The sequence below is a fragment of the Leishmania martiniquensis genome, chromosome 25 (genome assembly GCF_017916325.1).
Source record: "Leishmania martiniquensis isolate LSCM1 chromosome 25, whole genome shotgun sequence".
NCBI lineage: Eukaryota > Euglenozoa > Kinetoplastea > Trypanosomatida > Trypanosomatidae > Leishmania > Leishmania martiniquensis.
Genome location: NC_090160.1, coordinates 418,992 through 438,814, shown reverse-complemented (window position 1 = coordinate 438,814; position 19,823 = coordinate 418,992). Strand labels below are relative to the sequence as shown.

Here is a 19,823-nt window from a genome sequence, read left to right as displayed (position 1 = left end):
CCGGTACCCTTCGCAGCCGCCGATGCCGCAGCGACGAATGACCAGCTCGGTAGCGGTGACCTTCGCGCTGGGGACGGAGGCGGGCTTGAGGACAGTGAAGGAAGCGCGGCGACTACTGCATCTAGCTCGCGTTATCCGCTGTCGGAACTCTTGGCATCGATGGAGGAGCCACCTGCGCTGCGTGCATGGGATGAAGAGCCGCCTCTTCTGGCAAGTACCAGCCGCCCGCCTCGGGAGCAGGAGGCTGTACAACTCACGGCCAAGTGCAGCGATGAAACGGTCGCGACGCCGGAGGCGGTGCAGCAGCCGGCGCTACGTCCACTTCGGCAATGTGTCTTCATGGAGGTTCACGGACTGCGGCATTGGTGCTCGGAGCTGCTGTGTCCGCTGCAGGTACCCAGGGCGGGCCGGGCAAACAGCGCCACAGCCGTGCCAGCAGAGGAGTGGCGCAGCGCATGGGGCGGACTCAGGCAGGCAGGCGCTCCCATCGTGGAAGACCCGCGGTGGACTGATGCGCGGCTCGCTATTTACTGGCAGGATACCGCCGGCGAGCATCTGCTGGCGGCTGGCTCCTCCTTCTCTCTGCCGTCAAACCTGGAGGTGCTGCAGCGCCGCTTGGGGTGCCGTGGCGGCGGCGGTGACAGCACCCAGGACGCTTCTACCTGCGGCCGCGGGCGCGACAGCTGGTCCGACCTGCTCGTGCTTCAGTTCCCGGAGAAGAGGACTGAGGGTGCTGCGCGAGGCGGGCGGCAGACGGAGGGGGGTGCGCAGGCGGCCATGGCCACTACCGCAGAGGACAGCCCATGGCACCCCAGTCACTCCGGTGGCGGTGGTGGGGATACGCCGAGTCGCCGAGCCTCCGAAGGCGGCTTGGCAGGAAGCTGTCTCCTCGGCTCTCTTGGCGATGAAAGAGTCTTATGCGTGAAGATGGAGGGGCGGGGCGCTCTCTGGGCATCGGCGGGTGAGGAGTGCGCTCCTTCGGCGGCGACGGCGCAGGCAGCCAAGGCGGCGGCTTCTCGTGGAACCAACAGGCCCTCCTCTGCAAAGGGTACGCAGCTGGGCCATGCTGCCGGGGCCACGGGCGCTAGAGTGGAGTGCCTCGCGATGCAGTCCCCATGTGCTGAGGAGATGAGCCAGTCGAGCGTGGCGTGGCAGACGGTGTCGTCGTCACTGTCGCCGTTCATGCCACTCTCAGTGGACGCCATCCCGCCCTTTTCCTCCGCTAGTGGGACTAAGGCGCCTCGCGACGACACACCCAGCGCCCTTCGGGCCATGGCCGTCATGGACAGCGTGAATGTTCCAGCAGCGGCTGACAGTGGCGCCGGCGAACGTGCAGCGGCGACAGGGACGCGACAAGGGGAGTGCTGGCGGCCCTTGGCGGTCTCACCACCATTCTTAGCGGTGGACTTCTGCCAGCTCCCGCCGGATCGACCGCCGCTGCTCACCGCGCTCGGGGCGACGGCAGAAGTAGCAGCAAGCACCGTTGCATGCCTTGGGAAGCCCTTGCCGCAGCTGACATGTCGCCTGCGCTGGGCCGAGGCGCCGCTGCCCCGGCCTGCCACCGCGTCAGAGACCGCACCGCGCGCATCATCTGCTGAGCTGGACCTGCCATCATGGGCATCGTTGGGGGCCGTGATCAGGGAATACGAGCGCGTGAGCCGCGGCGCCGCCACAGCTGGTGGGACGCCCGACTCAGCCAAGGACTCTGTCGGCGGCACAACCCGGAGCCACATCCCCTCCTGGCCACTGACAGTGCTGTGGAACACAATTCCGTCCTACCTGGCCGCCAAGAAGGATACGCTGCGAGAGAGGCGAGCGCCAGATATCGCCGCCGCTTCTCAGAAATGGTGCGCTGAAGGGGTTCCACCGAAGGGGCACGCGATGGAGACGCTGACGGTGTGCTCCGTTGTGGTGCGAGGTGCCGCCGCGATCTTGTCCACCAACGAGGTGAACGGTGTGCCAGGGCGCTACTATGGCCCACCAACATCGATATCTGTCACTGGCGGCTGCGACGGTGTGGTAGGCGAGAAGGGCGCCATCACCGTCAGTGAAGACGGGCGCGGCGCCCTCTTTATGCAGTACAGCATGAGCTTTCACGCAGTCCTCACGCGCGACACAGCCTCGTCTCTTCTCTTCACTGTACATGGCGTCGCGTCACCCGAAGAGGTGCTGGGCTTTGCCGTGTGGGCCCCGTTTGACACCGCCGTGGCGGCGCACGTGCAAGAGCCGCAGCACCCCCACCGTGCCGGCGGCGTGACGGATGTGTGGCTTCCCCTTTTCGCTCCTGTCAGCACTGACGCCGTCGCAAGGGCGACCTTATCAGCGCAGCTCCCCGCTGTTGCGCGACCCAACAGAGATAATGGGCAGACCCATAGCACAAGTGGCCTACTGCTCGTTGGTTGGCTTCACTGCGATGTGGAGGCTCTTTTCCTGTCATCGATGACTGAGGAGACCGCACAGCAGCTGTGGAACGGGCCGCAGCACAGTCTCTCCTCCCTCGCTGCGGCGCCTGTGGAAGAGGCAGAGCACGACGAGTGCTGCGCAGGGCGTGGCATCCGTGTTGACGACGACACCTTGGTGGACTTCAGCGTGGTCGAGGGGGCAGGTCTGCGGCCATTAACCGCGCACTTTGGTTTGCCGCCCTCGCCCACACCGCTGCGGTGGGACGACCCTGCGAGCTGGGGGAACGAGACAACCTGTGCGTGCGTATACTGCGAAGTGCTGGCTGTGCGGCAAGAGGAGACCAGCCGCCAGGCCCCACAGTCGGCGCCCCACGCGCCTGGCGCCTTCGTCGCCGCGTCGTCTTTGCTGACGGCGGAGGCTGCCAGGTGCCGGCCCCCCACCTCCGACCATTGCCAAAGCGCCACGGCGAGCTGTGGCTTCGATTTTGTGGGCTTCGCTGCTGCTTCGTATTCGCAGGGCCGCACGGTACGCAGCGCCCCGCTGAGTGATAGTGCCGAAGCGTGTGGGAAAGGCGGTGCCTGGGCGGGGGCCGACGCGGTGCTGCCCGTCACGGCCTCTGCCGCACGCACGAGCCACCCTCGGTGGCAGCACAAGTTTCGCTTAGGCCTCGCATCGCTGTCCACGCTGCACCTTCGTGTGTTCGACCTCTGCCAGCACTCTTCTGACAGCGGTGACGGTGAGGCGAGGCCTCTGGCAGCAGAGGGCGGCCCGATGCGGGCATGTCGTGGCGAGGCGTCCGGGAGACGGGCGGTGCTGCTGGGCACCGCGACCCTGACGAGCTGGCTGCTGCGAAGGCTACTGGGCCGCAGGCTTGGCGAGGGGTGTGCCTGGCTACCGCTACTGTGGAGCCCCAGAATGGCTGCCGGGACAACGACAGCTTCTGCGGCGCCCGACGGCAAAGGGATCTTTGAACATCATTTCCTCTCCGCTGTGTGCAACGGCTTTCTGTTGGTCAAGTGGCGCCGCCTGCCCCCAGCCACCGCCGTGGCGCGGCTGCCGTGCTGTGGAGACCTAAGCTCGTGGTGCGCATCCGTGACACGCCGCCTGTTCGGCATCAATGGTCGCCACACGGCGAGGTCAGAGATGCGCCCGAGGTCCTCTCTCTGGAGGGGCAAAGAGCTGCATGAGTTTCCACAGAGCTGGTATCAGCCAGTGGCCTCGCATGGAGCTGAGCCGGGTAGTATTACAGCGGCGCCCACGACCTACACGCCCCACCTGGGGTGGATGAGCCCTGAGGTTGTGCCGTGGCTGCGGATGGACAAGGTACGACTCCAGTGGCCCTGGCTACAGCATCTCCTCTGCATGAATGGTGGACAGGTGCGGCTCTCGCTGTGGTACCCCACCGCGCAAGGTGAGACACGGCTGCTGGCGGAGTGCAGGTTGGTCCCGTTGTGCGCGTTGGAAGAGCCGTCGATAAGGGCTACTGGCAGAGGCCGGCTAACGCGCGTGCACTCACGCGGGACGGGCGACACCGCTGCTGTCTACGGCATAGTGCTCTCCATTCCACCATCACGTGGCGCCGCTCCGCCAACCGAATCGGCAGCCCCGGTAGAGGCGACCTTGTATCTCCCTGCCAGCCCAGTCGTCGAGGTGCAGGTGTGGTGGTATCCGCGCGACGGTGCCGGTGCCGCGAGGGGCGGCTGCGCGGACGCGCCTTCTCGTTTCATCGGCCGAGGCAAGTGGCGCTTTCCTGCAGAGGATGTGGCTGCAGAGGTGCGAGGATTGCCCGCTAGGATAGAGAGAGGAGCATGCGACGAGGCGCGGAGTGGTCTGCTGTCCACGATGGGCGCGTCAGGGCTGGCGGGCCTGAGCGGTCAAGAAGGGGAGGGGTCTGCGACGAGGCCGGCGCCGCTGCCGACGTCTCTCCGTAGCTTCTTCACCCTACACGAGGCTGACGTACGCGTGGCACCGGTGTATAACGCTGGTTTACCGCAGCACGTGGAGGGCGGCGTGCTAACATGGCGTCTCATGTCGTTTCCTCGGCTGGTGTGTGATGACTGGGGCAAGGTGCCCCCCGCGATGCTGCCCTCGCCACCCGCGTCGCTGTCCTGCGTAGCGGGGCCCTGCGTAGGTCTCTCTGGCCCGTTGCGAACGCCCCCTGGTTTGGGACCAGCTTCCACATGGGTGATGCCAGATGCCGGCACACCAGCAAGAGTACGCGTGGAGGTGTGCAACCTGATGTGCTTCGACCACGTGGACGGACCGGGCATCGGCGCCGCGCAAGCCGCCGAAGCGCTGCAGATCGCAGTGAGCGGCTCCTCCTGCAATGACTCTCCGGCGTGGGCCTCGTCCGCCGAGTCAGCGGCCATCGACGACTCGAGGTGCTGGATGCACCCGGGCGAAGCTCCACCACCTGATGCCTTCCGTGCGGCATATGCCTTCTCTCCAGTCTGCGCTGCCGCCGCGAACGGGGCGGAAAAGCGGAGCAACACCGGCGGTGACGAGAGTAGCGCAGAGCGCCATGCTGTCCCCGATGCTGACGCGTCGCGCTTTCCCACACTTGAGGTGCAGTGGCCTCCACGACGATTCGGCTGGATCGATAATGCGCCACCATCCCTCTGTGTGTGGGTGATGGCACCATCGCCCTTCTCCGGAGCGATCGGCGCAGCGGGCGAGACAGACACCGTCGCTGCAGAGGGGAGGGAGTGCGAGTGGGGAGCCGTTCGACTGCCAAGGCTGGATGCCTTCACGAGTACTTTGGGGACACTATGGTTGCCGCTCTTCCGAAGTTGCGCTGCGCCTGCTCTGGATGCTGAGGTGCCCCGGTGCCTACCTGCTGCAGAGAGCGTCGTTACGGGCAGCGGCAGCAGCAGCAGCAGCAGCGGCGCACGCTTCCGTGCAGACTCGCCGCCGCCACAGCCGTCAACCGCAGAGAGGGTACACTGCGGTGTCACTGTTACAGCTCCACCGCAATCCGCGCAACCAGATGGTAACGCGGCGCACCCGTTGATGGTGCGATCCGCACCGTGCGCAGCGGTCGTGATGAAGCACGTTGGCTTTGCTGCGATCCGCTACGCACACAACCTTCAAAGACGCGTCGAGGTCGAGGCCTCGCCTAGTGGCGTGAAACGGAGCGCTCCAGCTTCGCGCGTCCTCCTGGCGCGTGTGGGGCCGCTGCATCGAGGGCTTCCTCTGAATGCTTCTGCACGCGGTTATTTTCGCTCTTCTTCAGCCCCTTCGCCTTCCGGGTCGCACACATCGGTGCTGGAGGTACTGCCCACGCCACCGTCTGGCGCCGTGCAGAGGGCTCTGGCCGCTTCCGCCAACACCGCAGGCGCTGCATCTGCGATGGACGCTGTCTTAATCGACGCCAACGGCGGTACAGAGGTGCTTCTGGGTGTGGAGGCACATCAGCTGTCGATGCGAGTGCCCGACGCTGACACTGACCAGGACGTGCCGAGACAGGCGAGCAGCGATGGCCGCGTCGCCGTGTTCCCTCTTCCACAGCGCTCCTGCGGCGATGACGGCTCACACCAGATGCGGTTGCAGGCGCGGATAGGTCCCTCAGCGGCAATGGCCACCAGCACAATGGATTTCGATCTTAACGATGGTGGAGAGGCGGCAGAGGGCGCTCAGTGGGTGCCGCTTGTAGTGCGCCGCCGTCTTCACGATGCGCACGATGTCGGCTACGACGGCGAAGGCGAGTGTGTTATGGCCGAGATCCTCGTGCAATGGCGAGTGGTGGACTTGTCCGCTGCCGCCGCTCCGTCGCGCTCGACCTTCTCACCGCTGCCGTTGCAGCGTCTCGTGCGAGAATACGGCGGCGGCAGCAGCGCCTCTTGCTCCTACACCGCTCTCTCGACACTGTCTGCATCACCTCCGCTGTATCAGAGCCCATCAAGGCAAGGCAGCGCTAATGTTGAGCAGCGTGCGTGCTGGTCGAAGCTGTCGGTGGATAGGCCCAAGGGACAGGGCGCGATTACTGCGGAGCTGGCATCACGTGCGCTCTCGCGCGTGCTGCGCAGGATTGAGCCCCGGCGCCATCGATATGTGTACTTGAGGCTGGACCAGCTCCTTCTGCACTGTAGCGCGCGGCAGCGGCTGGCGTGGGCAGCACTGCAGCGACGAACCACCGCGTCGCCGCCGGAGGTGAGGGCTGACGGCGGACATGGTGGCGATGTCTCGACTCCTCTTCGACTCAGGTTGGAGGTGCAGTTGAGGTGGCCCGGTGAGTGGAGCGCGTTGTGGTGCCGCCCTGCATCGCAGTCGCCGCACCGTGTGCTGCTGGGGTCTGAGACTGGCGCGGCTGCGAGTTTGGCGCCTGCAGCTGTCGCTTCTGCAACAGCAACAGCGGGCGTCGTTTCATTCAACGTGTGGGTCGACAGCGCAGAGGGCGTCTTTGTGGGGAGCAGTGCTTCCGCCACTACCGGTGCTGCTATGGGCGACGAGGCCGCGACCTCTGCGTCGGAGGAGTGCTTCCTCTCTTGCGCGTCTCTTCCCCCGCTGTGCTTGGCGTTGCCGTCTCCGCAGGACATCGAGCATGCACTCGGGAAGCCGGGGCTCGAGGCGCGCTTCAGCCTCACCTTCGCGCTCTTTGCTGTTCTGCACTTGCACGGTGATGACGATTCCGCTGTGGAGAAGGCGTCTGAAGTGTGTGTCGGCACTGGCCGAGCACCCCTGAAGCTTCCTCGATCGGCGCAGTTTGGGCTGACATCGCTCCTACCACCTGTGGACACAACGGCTGAAGGTGGCACAGCGGCGTGGGCGGGCGCTAAAGATGCGTATGCGAAGGACAATGTGGCAACAATGCCAGCGTTGCTCCGCTGGCGCGCACGGGTGGCGCAGTCGCTGCCGGTGTTCCCGCCAGTAGCGTCGAAATCGCGCCTACCGCCGAAGCCGAGGCACCTCGCACCTGACAACGGCATGGGTGTGGGGGACGAGGACAGCGACCGCGACGGCATCTGCTCGTCGCATTCGACTGTGCCTTCATCGGCCCGCTCTTTCACAGAGAGGGAGGAGGCCATCGAGGGTGGTGTGCGTACCCCAGCCACAGGGCCCACCGCTGTACCGGTGCTGACGCGTGTCACTGTCACACGTATGGAGTTATGTGGGGTCGACGTCAGCCTCGCCCGCGGCCTGGCGCAACGCCATCATCACGTGCTTCCTCCCGCGACGGTGACAGTAATGGTGACGGATGCGACGGGTGCCACAGCGGCACCCACAGACGTAAGAGGTGGCACGATCACCGCAGCATCGACGGTGCACCAGTTGCTGCCTCGTCTGCTGCTCGTCAGACCCACTGCTGCGTCGCCGCCGGTGGCCGCCGCCTCACCGGCGTCGCCGCCCATGACACACCCGCCGCCACCGCAGCAGCAGCGGTACATGTGGAGCACCGATGTCTGCCTTGCCGCATCCACCTCAAAACTTCTCTTTAACGTCAACATCTCCGAATCGGCGCTGCGCTCGGCGCGGGCTGACGAAACACGGCTGCAGTCGAGGGACTCCTCGGCGGCAGCCAAGCCACTAGACGCAGACGCGCCGACTGTGGACGCGTGCCGGCGATGGCAGCACCCCGATGAAGTGAACGTGTGTGGCAGAGCCGCCTACACCCTTGACCTTTCAGTGCAGGTGGGCGGTGTGCGACCGCCTGGTAGTGACGGTCGGCTCGTATCAGCGGCGCGGGCAGCTGATGGCACGCATGATGTCGTGCTGCAGGTGGAGAGCCTCGTGCACGGCCGCTGGCTCGGCCGCCTCTGGATACAAGTTGACGTCACTGCTGCGGACCTGCTAATGTGCGACGCCGCTTCAATCTTCTTAACCTCGCGCATGACCCTTAGCGTGCAGAGCTGCAGCGGCTTTGCCGTGGGCGACGTGCTGCTGACCTGCCGCGCGGAGGAGACGTACGCGCGGCTGCGCGAGCGGGCAGCGCTGCTGTGGAAGCAACGCGGCAAAGTGCCACGGCGACTGCGTCAGCAGATGAAGGAGATACGCCAGATTCGGCGGCAGCTACGGCAGGGGAAGGAGCAGCTGCGCGACGGGGCGCCCGCTGATCCTCCCACTCTTTCCACGGTGGGGGTGGTGCGGGTGGCGTCTGCGTGGGGCGAAGACGGCACGAACTCTGTGCCGATAAGCTCATCCAAGTCCTTTGCGCTCCCCACAGCGACGGAGCTCGTGCGCCAAGGGTGCGCAGCAACGATGCGGTCAGCATCGGAGCGTGCGCCGCTGCTCTCCATTTCCCGCAATATACACACCCTTCCCATTGCAGAGAGCGCGACGGCTACCATGCGGCTTGAGCTATGTGAGGCCTCCAGTGGGGTTGCAGTAGCTGCTGGCCAGATGGTGCTGCCCCTGCGTTCCGCGCGCACGCCGTGGCACGACGGCGCTTGGCAACCGCCTGTATGGACTGCTACCTCGCCACTGTCGATGCGTGTCGCCCTCCAGCCGTGCGCCATCAGTGAGATGCGTACCCGGTGCATCTACCCGGTAACGCCGTCTGGAGGTGTGGCAGACGTTACCGCGGCGTGGTCGGTGCACCCCGCGCGCGGCGATACATGGCTCACCTGCTTTTATGTAAAGCCGACGGCAGGCGGAGACGATGCTGCGATGCCGTGTGGACTGCTACTGCTGCGGTGGGTCTACTGCTTCGAGGCCACGGCGTACCCGGAGACGGAGCACACGGTCGACATGCCGGTGCGCTCGAGATTGTCCATGGCTACCAGTGACCGTGACGGGAGAGATGCGCAGATGCCGCACGCTGGTGACCGCTTGAGGGACGGCGTGCCGGTGTACTGGTCAGGGGTAGCAATGCAGCTGCCGCGCATCGGCCCGGTAGGCGCGACGCTTAAGCGCATCGAGCTTCTCGAGGTGACTCCCATCTCCAACGCTGACTTCCATGTTGGCGTTGCGGAGAAGGCGACAGCGCAACCGTCGCCGCTTGAGCGCACCCTACTACCTACGCGGCATGCCTGCGTGACGACGCAGATCGCCGTGCATGAATGGTCAGCCGCAGATGAGTACTGCTTTGAGGCGAGGCGCCGCCAAGCGCAGGACTCGGGTGAGGACTCGCTTGTGTGGCTTATCTGCGAGGGGGCCTCGGCCGCCAGTGGCCTCCGCTGCAGGGGCGGTTGGGAGGTGCTTCTGAGCCTGTCTACGAGCAATGCCCTCGCGAAATGCGCTGCGACGCTTCTGGGGCAGCGTAAGGCGCGAACGGCAGGCAGGGAGGAGGAGCACGTTGCGGGACCCGAACCTGTGAGCCCGCGGTCGCGATGGTACCCGCGCGTTGACGCCAAGGTACTGGCCACGCGCGGTGCCGTCCCTAGTGCCGCTGGCAGTGATGGCGGAGTGGTGATGAGGTCATTGACATTTCAGTGCAGCGGTGCCGCGATCGCGGCAAGCGGATTGGGCCAAGTGGACACGATGACGTGCCGCGTGGTCGCCCTGCGGTGCCGAGGCGGTGGTGACGGCGCTCTCCGTCCTTTCCAACCGCCACGACGCGAGGCTGTGAGAGGTGCTGTCGACTATGCGGAGGCATCGATTGCCGTTCTCAATGCCGGCAGGGTGTCGCCCTCCCTACAGGAGCCCCGCCTCACTGAGGATCTGCCCCGCACCGCGACCGCCTCTCCAACAGTTGCTCCTCGTCGCTCTCCTCCTCTCTTCCCCGCGCAGCTCACCGCAACATGGTCACCGACGCTGGGGCCCTCACACTCGACAGTCGTCGCACCATGTGCCGTCGCCGTGGATTCGAGAGCAGATGCCCACCCCAGCATGCAGGGGGCGCCGCCGCAGACAAGGGAGGGCGCCTTGCTGCGCGTGGTGCTGCCTTTGGTGCCACCTGATCCAGTGCTCGAAGCCGTCGGCGACGGCGGGGCGGGTGATGTCGGCCGTGATGGCGGCGGTGGGGTGACGACAGTGCTGGAGGAGCAGTTCCTCATCGAGGTATCGGTGCACGGTCGCCGTTGCAGCGCTGGCGCCGAGGAAGTGGCAACCACGGCGTGCTACGTCTCCGCCCCTTTTTGCGCATCCGACATCCTGCGTAGTGCGCGCAGTTGTGGTGAGCGCAGCGGCATCAGCGGCGGCGCAGACGCGCCAGCGTCTGTGGCTGGCCGTGGCTCTCAGCTTTACATGACACCCTCCCACTGGTCGTCCATGTTGGCGATGCGCCTTGTGTCGGCACCGGTCGGTGACGGGACGATGGACTCAGCCGTCCTCGAGGAAGCCGAGAAGGTGCAGGAGGCCGGGCCGCTGCCGCCTCAAGCGCCCCCAAAGGCACTGATGGAAGTCAGGTGGGCGCTGGACGTGCTCGGTGTGCTGCCGGTCAGGGCCTCTGCTGCTGGCGTGGTGCTCGCCTCCTCTGAGTGCTCTCGCGGCCACGCCCACCGCGCCGCTGACCATTGGGCTGAGTGCACAGAAGCCGACTTCGGCTCGCTTACACGCATCACGGATGTCACGGACGATGACGATGATGTGGAGGGTGGGGGGATGAGCATGCGACAGCTGGAGGCGTGCTCGGCATGGGCAGATTTTTTAGAGGCCCAGAACGGCATGAGGGATATGCAGGCAGCGCAGGCGAAGCTGCGACATTGGCGTTGCACCATTGTCGGTGTTGAGGTGTCGGGCGTCGAGTTGCCGTCGTGGTGCTCTATGGGGGCTGGCACTGACGCGGGCACGGAGGACGGGGTGCACGATGCGGCCCAGTGCACGCCCCTACTCGCTCAGCTAGTGCTACCAATCAGAGAGCCGAGCTCCGCGGCTGGCGCGGATGCGGGGAGGCAACCGAAGCAGGACAGCGACAGCACAGGGCGTTATCGTCGACGTCGTCTGCGCAGCAAGGGTGAAGTCGTGATTGGTGTGGCTCGCACTACTCCGACTCGCGTGGATCGTGGTGTGCATCTGGACACGGGGTCCGCGACGTCCTCTCGCGATGGTGCTACAGCGCAGGGTGGCGCGCGCGCTGCAAGATCTGTCGCCCCTGCCTGGATCGACCGCTCTCGGTCACGAGGCCATTGGTACACGGCCACCTTTGCTCCGCTATCATGGTCCATGGCAGTGGAGGACATGATTGCCCAGGCCGCCACCGCCGAGCACGTGGCGAAGTCGGAGGCAACTGCGGCTGCAGTCGGCAGGGCCCCCGGTGCGGGCCTTACTGTGTGGCAGCTACTCGCGCGCGCGCCCGCGCCATCGCCCTCGGTTAAGAGCAGCGTCGGCGACAGCCACAGGACCACGCAGGACACAACCCAGCTGGTCTATAACCTGGGCTCCACGCAGCTCGCTCGCCTCCTCCACGAAGGCGCCCTGTACCTCGTCCAGATGCTAGCGCGCTGGTGCGGCGGCGTGTATACGACGAAGGAGAGGGACGCACTGCTGGAGATGGCGGCTCTGTACCCCACTCAATGGATGCCGCTGGCGCCTACCGCGCCAATCACGAATGACATCCAAAGTGAGGCGCGTGTGCGCTTCAAATGCGCCTACAGCTACCACGGCCCTATACGGCAGCCGCCGAAGAGTTTTGCGACGGTGCTGCCGCCGCACAGCACCGCGCCACGTGCTTTTGCCGACACCGTCCTCTGTCTGCAGCTAGATCATGTGCAGCTCATCTACGCATGCTTGGACGGAGCAGGGGCGGTGGCGGCCACAGCGGAGTCGCACTGCTCCAGTGCCGCAAGTGTCTCAGCAGCGTGGCTTCGTCGCTTGACGCTGGTGATACGCGTTCTTGTCACCACAGAGAGCGCCGTGAATGATACTGTGGTCGATTCTCGCTGTGTGGCCCAGTGGCACACGCGTCTCGCGCCAGTGCCATGCGGCGGCGCGCCGCCCATCATGGAACCAGCGCCAGCGGAAGACAGAGTCGCTCCGTTTGCCCCGGCAGCAGCCTCCACAACAACCCTGCAGACTGCCCCAGCACTGAGCTTACCATTCTCAGTGGCGGTGCCCATGCCTGACCCAGTTCCCGTTCCGGTGACCGATGAGCCATCCTCGGGCGGGGGTGCGAGTGTTTCGGCGGAGTTGCCGCAGCAGAGAGGCGACGAGGATCATAAGCGCGTCGCCGCCGCTGCCCTACGTGCCCCACCATCGGCGATCAACGTCGTTCCTATGCTGCCCGCGACTTCTCTTTGCTATTGGCAACCATCGAGCGCCGCGGAGAACGCGGATGGCAGCTGCACGGCACAAACATTCGTTACAGTGCCTGCCGCCCGCGCCACACAGACGACGACAATTACATCAGTTGAGGCGGTGCTGCTGCTGCTACCAGACGAGAAGGCAGAGAAGGTGAACAACGGCGCTGCTGTGAGTTTTCAGGGACGACTGCATAGGGGCGGCAGCAGTGCCGTCGCGGGTACTGTGATCGGCCGCACACAGGTTCGCGTTGGCTGCTCGAGCTTGAGTGATGCGATCTGGGATGTGGCCGGGAAGCGCGTGGGGAGTGGGTGGCGGCTCTCTGCGCCTCTCTCCATGCAGCTGCCAGTAACCGCTGAGGCGGGACTGCCTCGCAGCGGGCATGACGTGTCCGCCTCTGCGGCGTCATCGGGAGGGGGGCGCGAGGGGAAGCCGCAGCCCTCGTGGACGCTATTGTTCGGTCTTTACATCTTTACGGCACCGAGCATGGCCCAGGTGGCAGCGCTGCAGGTCGTCCAGGCTGCGCAGGCCGAGCAGCGTCGCTGCAGCTTGGCTGATCTGCAGCGCACGGAGGAGGCTCTCGTTGCCTCAGTAACAGCCTCTTACCATCTCCATGAGGGAGCGGGGGAGGCCAACACGGACGCTGGCGTCGCTACCGCAGGTCAGCGGCATGCAAGGCGGAGTCAGCTCTCCCACAAGTGGATGTCTCGGGTTCCTTATCAGCTTCTGCGCGCTCCTCCGACGGTGATTCGGGTGGACACGTTTGCCGTGTGGGGTGCCGTTCCGTCGACCTCAGAAAGGCGCACTGGCGAAGACGGAGCCGCACAGCTTTTTCAGATGCTGTGGACGGTGCCGCAGCGACCCATGATGCAGCGAGTCGGTACGCATGCCGTGGCCGGTGGTGTGTCGTGCCCCAGTCGAGGCTGCAGCGAGGGCGCTGACATCGACGACACGAGCTACGCTGCCTTACCTGCACATCGGCAGGCATGGCTTGTCGACGAGCTGAATGGTGAAGTTCGAGCTCCCGTGTGGACACGGCTCTCCAGCGGCCCACCAGTTTTGCAGAAAGGTTGTGCCGCCGGTCGCACCCCCTCACACGCGCCCTCGCTGGCGTCTCACCTTCACTCTGGCCGCGCCATTTTGCGCGACGCGCAGCGCCTCAAGCTGGACTGGCGCTCTGTTGCCGAGGGAAATGGCCAGCAGAGCGCACGCCTCCTCGCGGCGTTGGCGGGCCTCGTAGGCGGCGCACCTGTGGCTTACACGGCTGCAGACGGATCGGCATGTCTCTGGGTTAGCGGTGGTCTGCGCCGCCCCTGCGCAGAAGGCTTGCGGTACGGCACTCAGCAGTCCTCGATGCTGCAGGGGAGTGACAAAGGCGACCACGCGGGCAGGAGAGCTACCAAGCCTGCCCCACCGCTCTTTCGATTCCCTGCACAGCATCGCGGTGCGAGCCGCCGACGCGGCCAGCAGCTTCTACCACCGCATGCGGTGATGGTGACCTCCAAAAACTCATCACGCTTACCCTCACCAGGACTAAATCCGCGCGCAGCTTCCTGCCCCCTCGACTACGACCTTTACGTGTCCCACTTCCTTCGTTGGACGGTGGTGGCGCACAATGAGCACGCGTCGACCCCAGGGTCGCGCTGCGAGGTGCACACTCCCGTCGCCTGGTCGCTGTCGGCCCCCTCTTCCAGTACGAGCGCCCTCCCACGGCTGTTTCACAGCGCGACGCTGGTGGGGGGACGGATATGGCTGCTTGGGGGATGGGCCGCTCCAGCGGGTGTGGAGGACTTACCCTCGACGCCCGCAGCACTAGTGGGCACTGCAGGGCTTGTGGAGCGCCGGCGGCGCGAAGTGCGACAGGCGGTTATCCACAGCCGCGACACGGACGCCACAGGTGACCGTCGCTCTCCAGTTTCTCTGGAGGAGTGTTCCTCCGGTTGCATACGCACCTCTGCGTCCGACGCGCAGTGCGACGCAAGCAGGGCACTGCCCTCGGCTCCCCTGATCTGGTGTGAGGAGGTGCATTGCGTTCGGTGCCTGGACGACGGCTTTCCAGCACCTTCGGTGCGGGTGTCTTTGCCCTCGTTGCAAGGGGAGGACTGTGCGGACACGACAGGGACCACATCCTGCTGGCTTGCCACACCGCCGCGCCTCGCTTGCCACGTGGCGGTCGCCTGTGAAGACCGATGCGTGGTGTTGTTTGGGGGGCTAATGGTGCCGACCGGGGCTGACGACGACGAGCCTGTCGCGACGTCGACTGTGCACATCTACGATACAGTCCAGGGGAGGTGGTCTGCGCAGTCAGAGTCCAACACAGGAGACGCGCAGGGCGAGTGGCCTATGGCACGCTATGGCCATTGCGCGGCCCCAGTTCCTGGCACCGACGGCGTGCGGCAGCCCCGCAGCTATTTTGTCTTTGGAGGTGCAACGACAACGGCGTCTTGTCGCACGCTTCTGGTGCCGCCAGCGCAGCTTCTGTGGATATGGACACCCGTGCTAGCGGTGACCCACCGCGGCAGTAGGGGCTCCTGCGAGGTTATGTCAGTACACAGCACATGGCAGCGGGTGCAGCTGCCCGTCGGGCTCGCGACCCCGTTTTCTGGTCGCTTCTTGCCGCAGCTGCACGCCTACTCTGCAGTGGAAGTGACTGCCGCTGTACGCGGCTCTGCAGAAACCCTCGAAGATGGGTCGGCGGCTCCCTCCGACCCCGGGCCGACGTCCATGGTGCTCTGCGTCGCCGGTGGCTTGACTGCGCCGGCTCTGGCACAGCATACTGTGCCAGACATAGCGCGCGATCGCGCGTTAGACACCATGGAAGCTACTTCATCAGACGCGTATCGCACCTTCAGCGAGTGCGTCGAACCGTGGTTCGCGCACCCGGCACGAGACGTGGCGTCTGTGTTGTTGAGGTGCGATTGTGAGCTCCAGCAGCTGCTGCCGCCGAGGTGAAGAGGGTGCCCAGTCTGCGGGCGCGCACGGCCCCCTTAGCGCTGTGGGAGGGAGCGAACGGTGGGGGCTGCCCTTTAGTGGGCTTGAGCTGCCTTACCCTCCCTCCCTCTCCCCTTCACCACGCATTCTGCGCTTGTGCGAGTGTGACTGTATCTGCTGATATGTGGATTACTCTATGCATGTATGTATGTACATATATTTAGTGCGCGCGTGTATGTGTGTGTGAGCCCATATGTCTCTCTGCAGCTGTTTCCTCAAGTGATCTGACACCCTCCCTTCACTGTCCCCTCAGAGGCCACAGCGACGGCGGTGGCAGACACTCCGCTGAACGCCTTGAAGAGGCTGACAAGGGGCGTATGCATCCCTCCAGTAAAGAGACACACAGCAGGCGACAGCGAATGTGAAACGACCCCTCCTACCCCCCTCCCCGAACACACCCACGCGTAGAAGCAGTGACCGGCAACGTGTGTGCAGCAGCAGTAACCGTGGCCACAAAGCGTGGCGTGGGCTGGAGGGGGTGGGAATAGGGGCACCGCAGCAGCGCCAGAAGACGGCATAAACTGTGCCCACGCCCGAGCGCCACTCGTGCAGCCGAGCAAGACGCTCACTACACTCCTGTAGCTCACTCGCTCGCTCTCCCTCCCTCGGAGCAATTCGACGCGTCCTCGCTTTGCACTCGTCGTCCACACGAACACCGTAAATACATGTGGCACACACAGAGGCACGCAGGAGACGACAGCCTGCCGAACCCGCCGTATTCCCCCTCTCCTCTCCTCACTCTCTCTGCTGTTGCTGCTTGTCTGGTGTCTCGCTTCTTCTCCCGCTGTACTGCCGCCTGCCAGCGCACAGATTTCTTCAGAGTGGTGATCGTGTGTAGTGTAGAGCGCACACACCTGACCTCCTATCGCACATACATATCCACTCCCCCAAGCGGACGCTTCGCCGCCTCTCCCACGCCACCAACGTGTGAGACGCCTCGTGCACTAGTGTGGCGGCGACAGCACCCACTAAGGCAGTGTGACGGGTCGTCATTGACTTCTCTTGTCTTTTCCCCCTCTCTTCCAACGCCCGTCTTGTCCTCCCGCTAGGACTCAACTGTAATAGGATGTCAGGTTGGCGCACGACACGTGTAGTGTTGACGGCCCTTGTGGTGGCGTGGGTGGTGGCCATCGTTGCGGAGGTGCCGATGCACACGGCGGGTGCTGCAGACCCGCGCGATGAGGACGCAAAGACCATCAAGGCGTTGCTGACGCTGCCGGAGGACGACTTCTACGCCGTGCTCGGCCTCAGTGATGCGCGGGAGGACGCGACGGAGCGCGATATCAAGAATGCCTTCCGGAGACTCTCAAAGAAGTACCACCCCGATGTCGCCACTGGCGATCAGGACTCGTACCGTCTCGTGTACCAGCGAGTGCAGCGCGCGTACGGAGTCCTCGGCGACCGCCGTAAGCGCAAGGTCTTCGACATCCTTGGCATCGATGGCGTGAAGAAGCTGGAGAAGTCGCAGCCGTCGCAGCAGCAGCAGCAGGTGAACCCCTTCTTTGCGTTTTTCGGTATGGGGCAGGAGGCTGACGCGGAGCGTGGCAAGGACATGGAGCTGCTGATGATGGTGCCGCTCGAGGACATCTACCGTGGCGCCGCCCACACGTCGAGGTTTTCCAAACGAAAGATTTGCCGTGCCTGCAAGGGCACCGGCGCACGCAACAGAGAGGACGTGGTCAAGTGCCCACACTGCCACGGACGGGGCCGCCTCGTACAGCGAGTGCAGATCGCTCCCGGCTTTGTGCAGCAGATGGAGCAGGTCTGCCCGCATTGCCAGGGCAAGGGCACGCACGTCGCGCACATGTGCCCAGCGTGTCGTGGCAAGGCGGTCCTCCGTGGAGAAGGTGTGCTGAGCGTGGACATCGAGGAGGGCTTGCCGGAAGGCCACGTGCTGACGTACGAGTTGGAGGCAGACCAGACGCCGGGCCAGGTGCCTGGTGACGTGCTTCTGAAAGTGGTCAGCGCGCCGCATCCAGTGTTCCGTCGAAGTGGCAACGACCTTTACGCTAACGTGAGTATCACGTTGAAGGAGGCGCTTCTGGGCTGTGAAAAGGTCCTCACACACCTCGACGGGCACGAGGTGGAGTTGCACGTGGATGGTGTGACGCAGCACGCGCATCAAGTGCGCATAGCAGGGGAAGGAATGCCCCGACACCACGTGCCATCCGAACGAGGCGACCTCTACGTCACCTACAACGTGGTGCTGCCGACCGAGTTGACGGCGGAGCAGCGTGCGCTGTTCCAGGAGCACTTTGTGTGACGGGCCTGCGCGCATGTGTGAAGCGGAGGGGCGCGTGTGGAGTGCTTCCATCGTCTCTCAGATGTCGATGATGGGCCCCGGGGTGGTGGGTGGTGGCTGCGGGGTGGGGGTGGGCGGAATGGTGACGCGTGGGCGCGACACACGGCATGCGGCGGCCCTGTGGGAGTGCTTCCCACTCCCTTATTTTTGTTGCTGGTGCCTGCTTCGCTCTCGATTGCTACCGTCCGTCCTGCCACTGCTTGTGGTTCGGCTGCCGAGCCCCATCCGGTCTCATCCGCACCTCCACTCTCTTCCCTTTTTGTTGCTGTCACTCCTGCTGTGGTGTTGGCAGTTGCGTCCCTCTGGATCGTTGCCGTGGGTGTGCGGTGCACGAAAACACACACACACACACACACATGTAAGCCCGTGCGTGCGTGCGTGTGTGTGTGTGTGTTTTCGTGATGTAATGACCACAGATGAAGGCGAACGCGCCGTTTGGTCTCTCTCTTTTGTGTGGGCTTCCCTTTCCCTTTTTCGTTTTGTTTTCGTGGCGTTTTCCTCTCGGCGCCGCTCCGCGGCTGCCCCGTCTCTCCATCGGGTTGTGCGTCCTCGCGTGACCGTGCGAGCGTCGCTCTCCTCATTATGCTTGAGTGCATTCGAAAGGGGGAGCGAGAGCGAATCACTTACAAGGTGACGAGACGCCAGCGCGTTGCTCTCTCCACGACCACCGCACCTTCTTGTCGACGCATCGCCTCTTTCTGGCTTTGCTCGGATGTGCACGTGTGTACCCGTAAAGGGCACTGCGCGGGGGATGGGAAGGGGGGGCGGCCGCTGCCGCCGCACGTGCATATGCGCCTTTGTGCGTGTGTATCTGTGGGGAAGGATGGAGAAGAGACGGCTGCTGTGGCTGCCGACGCCGAGCACCATCGTGCCCAGAGTAGGTGCGGTGCGGCAGCTCTTCTTGTTTCCCCGCCTTCGCCGCTCCTCTGCAGAAGCTTCTTCGCGATCACCCTCCTCTATGCGTCGGTGGCGCACGCACCCGCTACTTGACGGCCGAGCTCGGCGGATGGGGGCATGCTCGGGCAGTAGACTGTCCGACGAAGAAGCGGCGCGGTGGTGGTGGTGGGGCGGGGGCCCTGCCTATCCAACAGCCCGTGCGACGGCATGTATCGCGTTTCGTGAGATTCGCCTCCTGTCACCTCCTCGCATCGCCTGAGTGTCTCGGCAGTGGCGGTGAGGCGTTGAGAAAAAAAAGTAATGAATGAGGACAAACGAGAGCAACGGCGCGACAGCGAGAGAGAGACGCACACACACACACACACTCAGGTCAGAGGGCATCAGCCATCGCAGAAAGTAGTTGCAGATGAACTTTGCGTGCCTCATATACTGGTGCAAGGCTTACATACCCACTCGTGCCCCAAGCTTCCGCGGCCCGCGATGGCCGCTGTGTGGCCGCTGACTGCTCTTCCCCCCCTTGCTCTCACTAGCGCTGACTGCCGAGGGACCGCATTCGCCTTCTCTTGACATCCATCCACTTCCCCCCTTCCTCTCTCCCCCCTCGTCTTCCACTCCCTCGGCACATGCGTCTGAGAGAGATGCCCCGCTCACCCCGCTGCCCAAGCCTTCACCTTTTCCCTCTCTCTCTCCCCAAATTCAGCGCGCGCCTCTTCAGCACTCTTTTTTTCGTTTTTTTTCTTTGCTTGCGCTTGGCTACCCTCTCCTCCGCGACTGCGTTGACATTTCTTCCATCTTCGTCTCTGAGTCTGTGTGGTCTGCATGTGCGTGTGAGGCCGCCCCTTTGCGTGTGAGATGAACGTGCCTCGAGGACTGATTCTTTAGGTCACCACCACCTCTTTCCCTCCCTTCCCTTTTTCTTCTACCATACCCGCCCACTGGCCCCTGCATGCCGGTCACTAAGTTAACCAGCGTCGACGCAAAGACTGCCCCTCGAGCACCCACCTCCTTTCGTGGCTTTTAACGGGTTCAAGGCAGCCCCTCTTTGCACGTGCAACTCCCTCCCCCCTCTCCCGAATTCCTCGCTCGCATCACCTTCGCCGGCTGCTGTAAGAAGGAC

The 19,823-nt window shown here is 64.5% G+C and overlaps 2 protein-coding genes across 2 annotated transcripts; both read left to right on the top strand.

Moving 5' to 3' along the window:
- Window positions 1–927: 927 nt before the first annotated feature.
- On the top strand, window positions 928–15,468 carry LSCM1_05315 (uncharacterized protein; the record flags this gene model as incomplete). Its single annotated transcript, XM_067322786.1, has 1 exon — window positions 928–15,468. One exon carries the CDS (start codon window positions 928–930, stop codon window positions 15,466–15,468), a length of 14,541 nt encoding a protein of 4,846 aa, XP_067178151.1.
- A 1,105-nt stretch (window positions 15,469–16,573) lies between these two features.
- Window positions 16,574–17,770, top strand: LSCM1_05314 (uncharacterized protein; the record flags this gene model as incomplete). The annotated part of the gene is made up of 1 exon (XM_067322785.1): window positions 16,574–17,770. The coding sequence occupies one exon, from the start codon at window positions 16,574–16,576 to the stop codon at window positions 17,768–17,770; it is 1,197 nt and encodes a 398-aa protein (XP_067178150.1).
- Window positions 17,771–19,823: the final 2,053 nt, after the last annotated feature.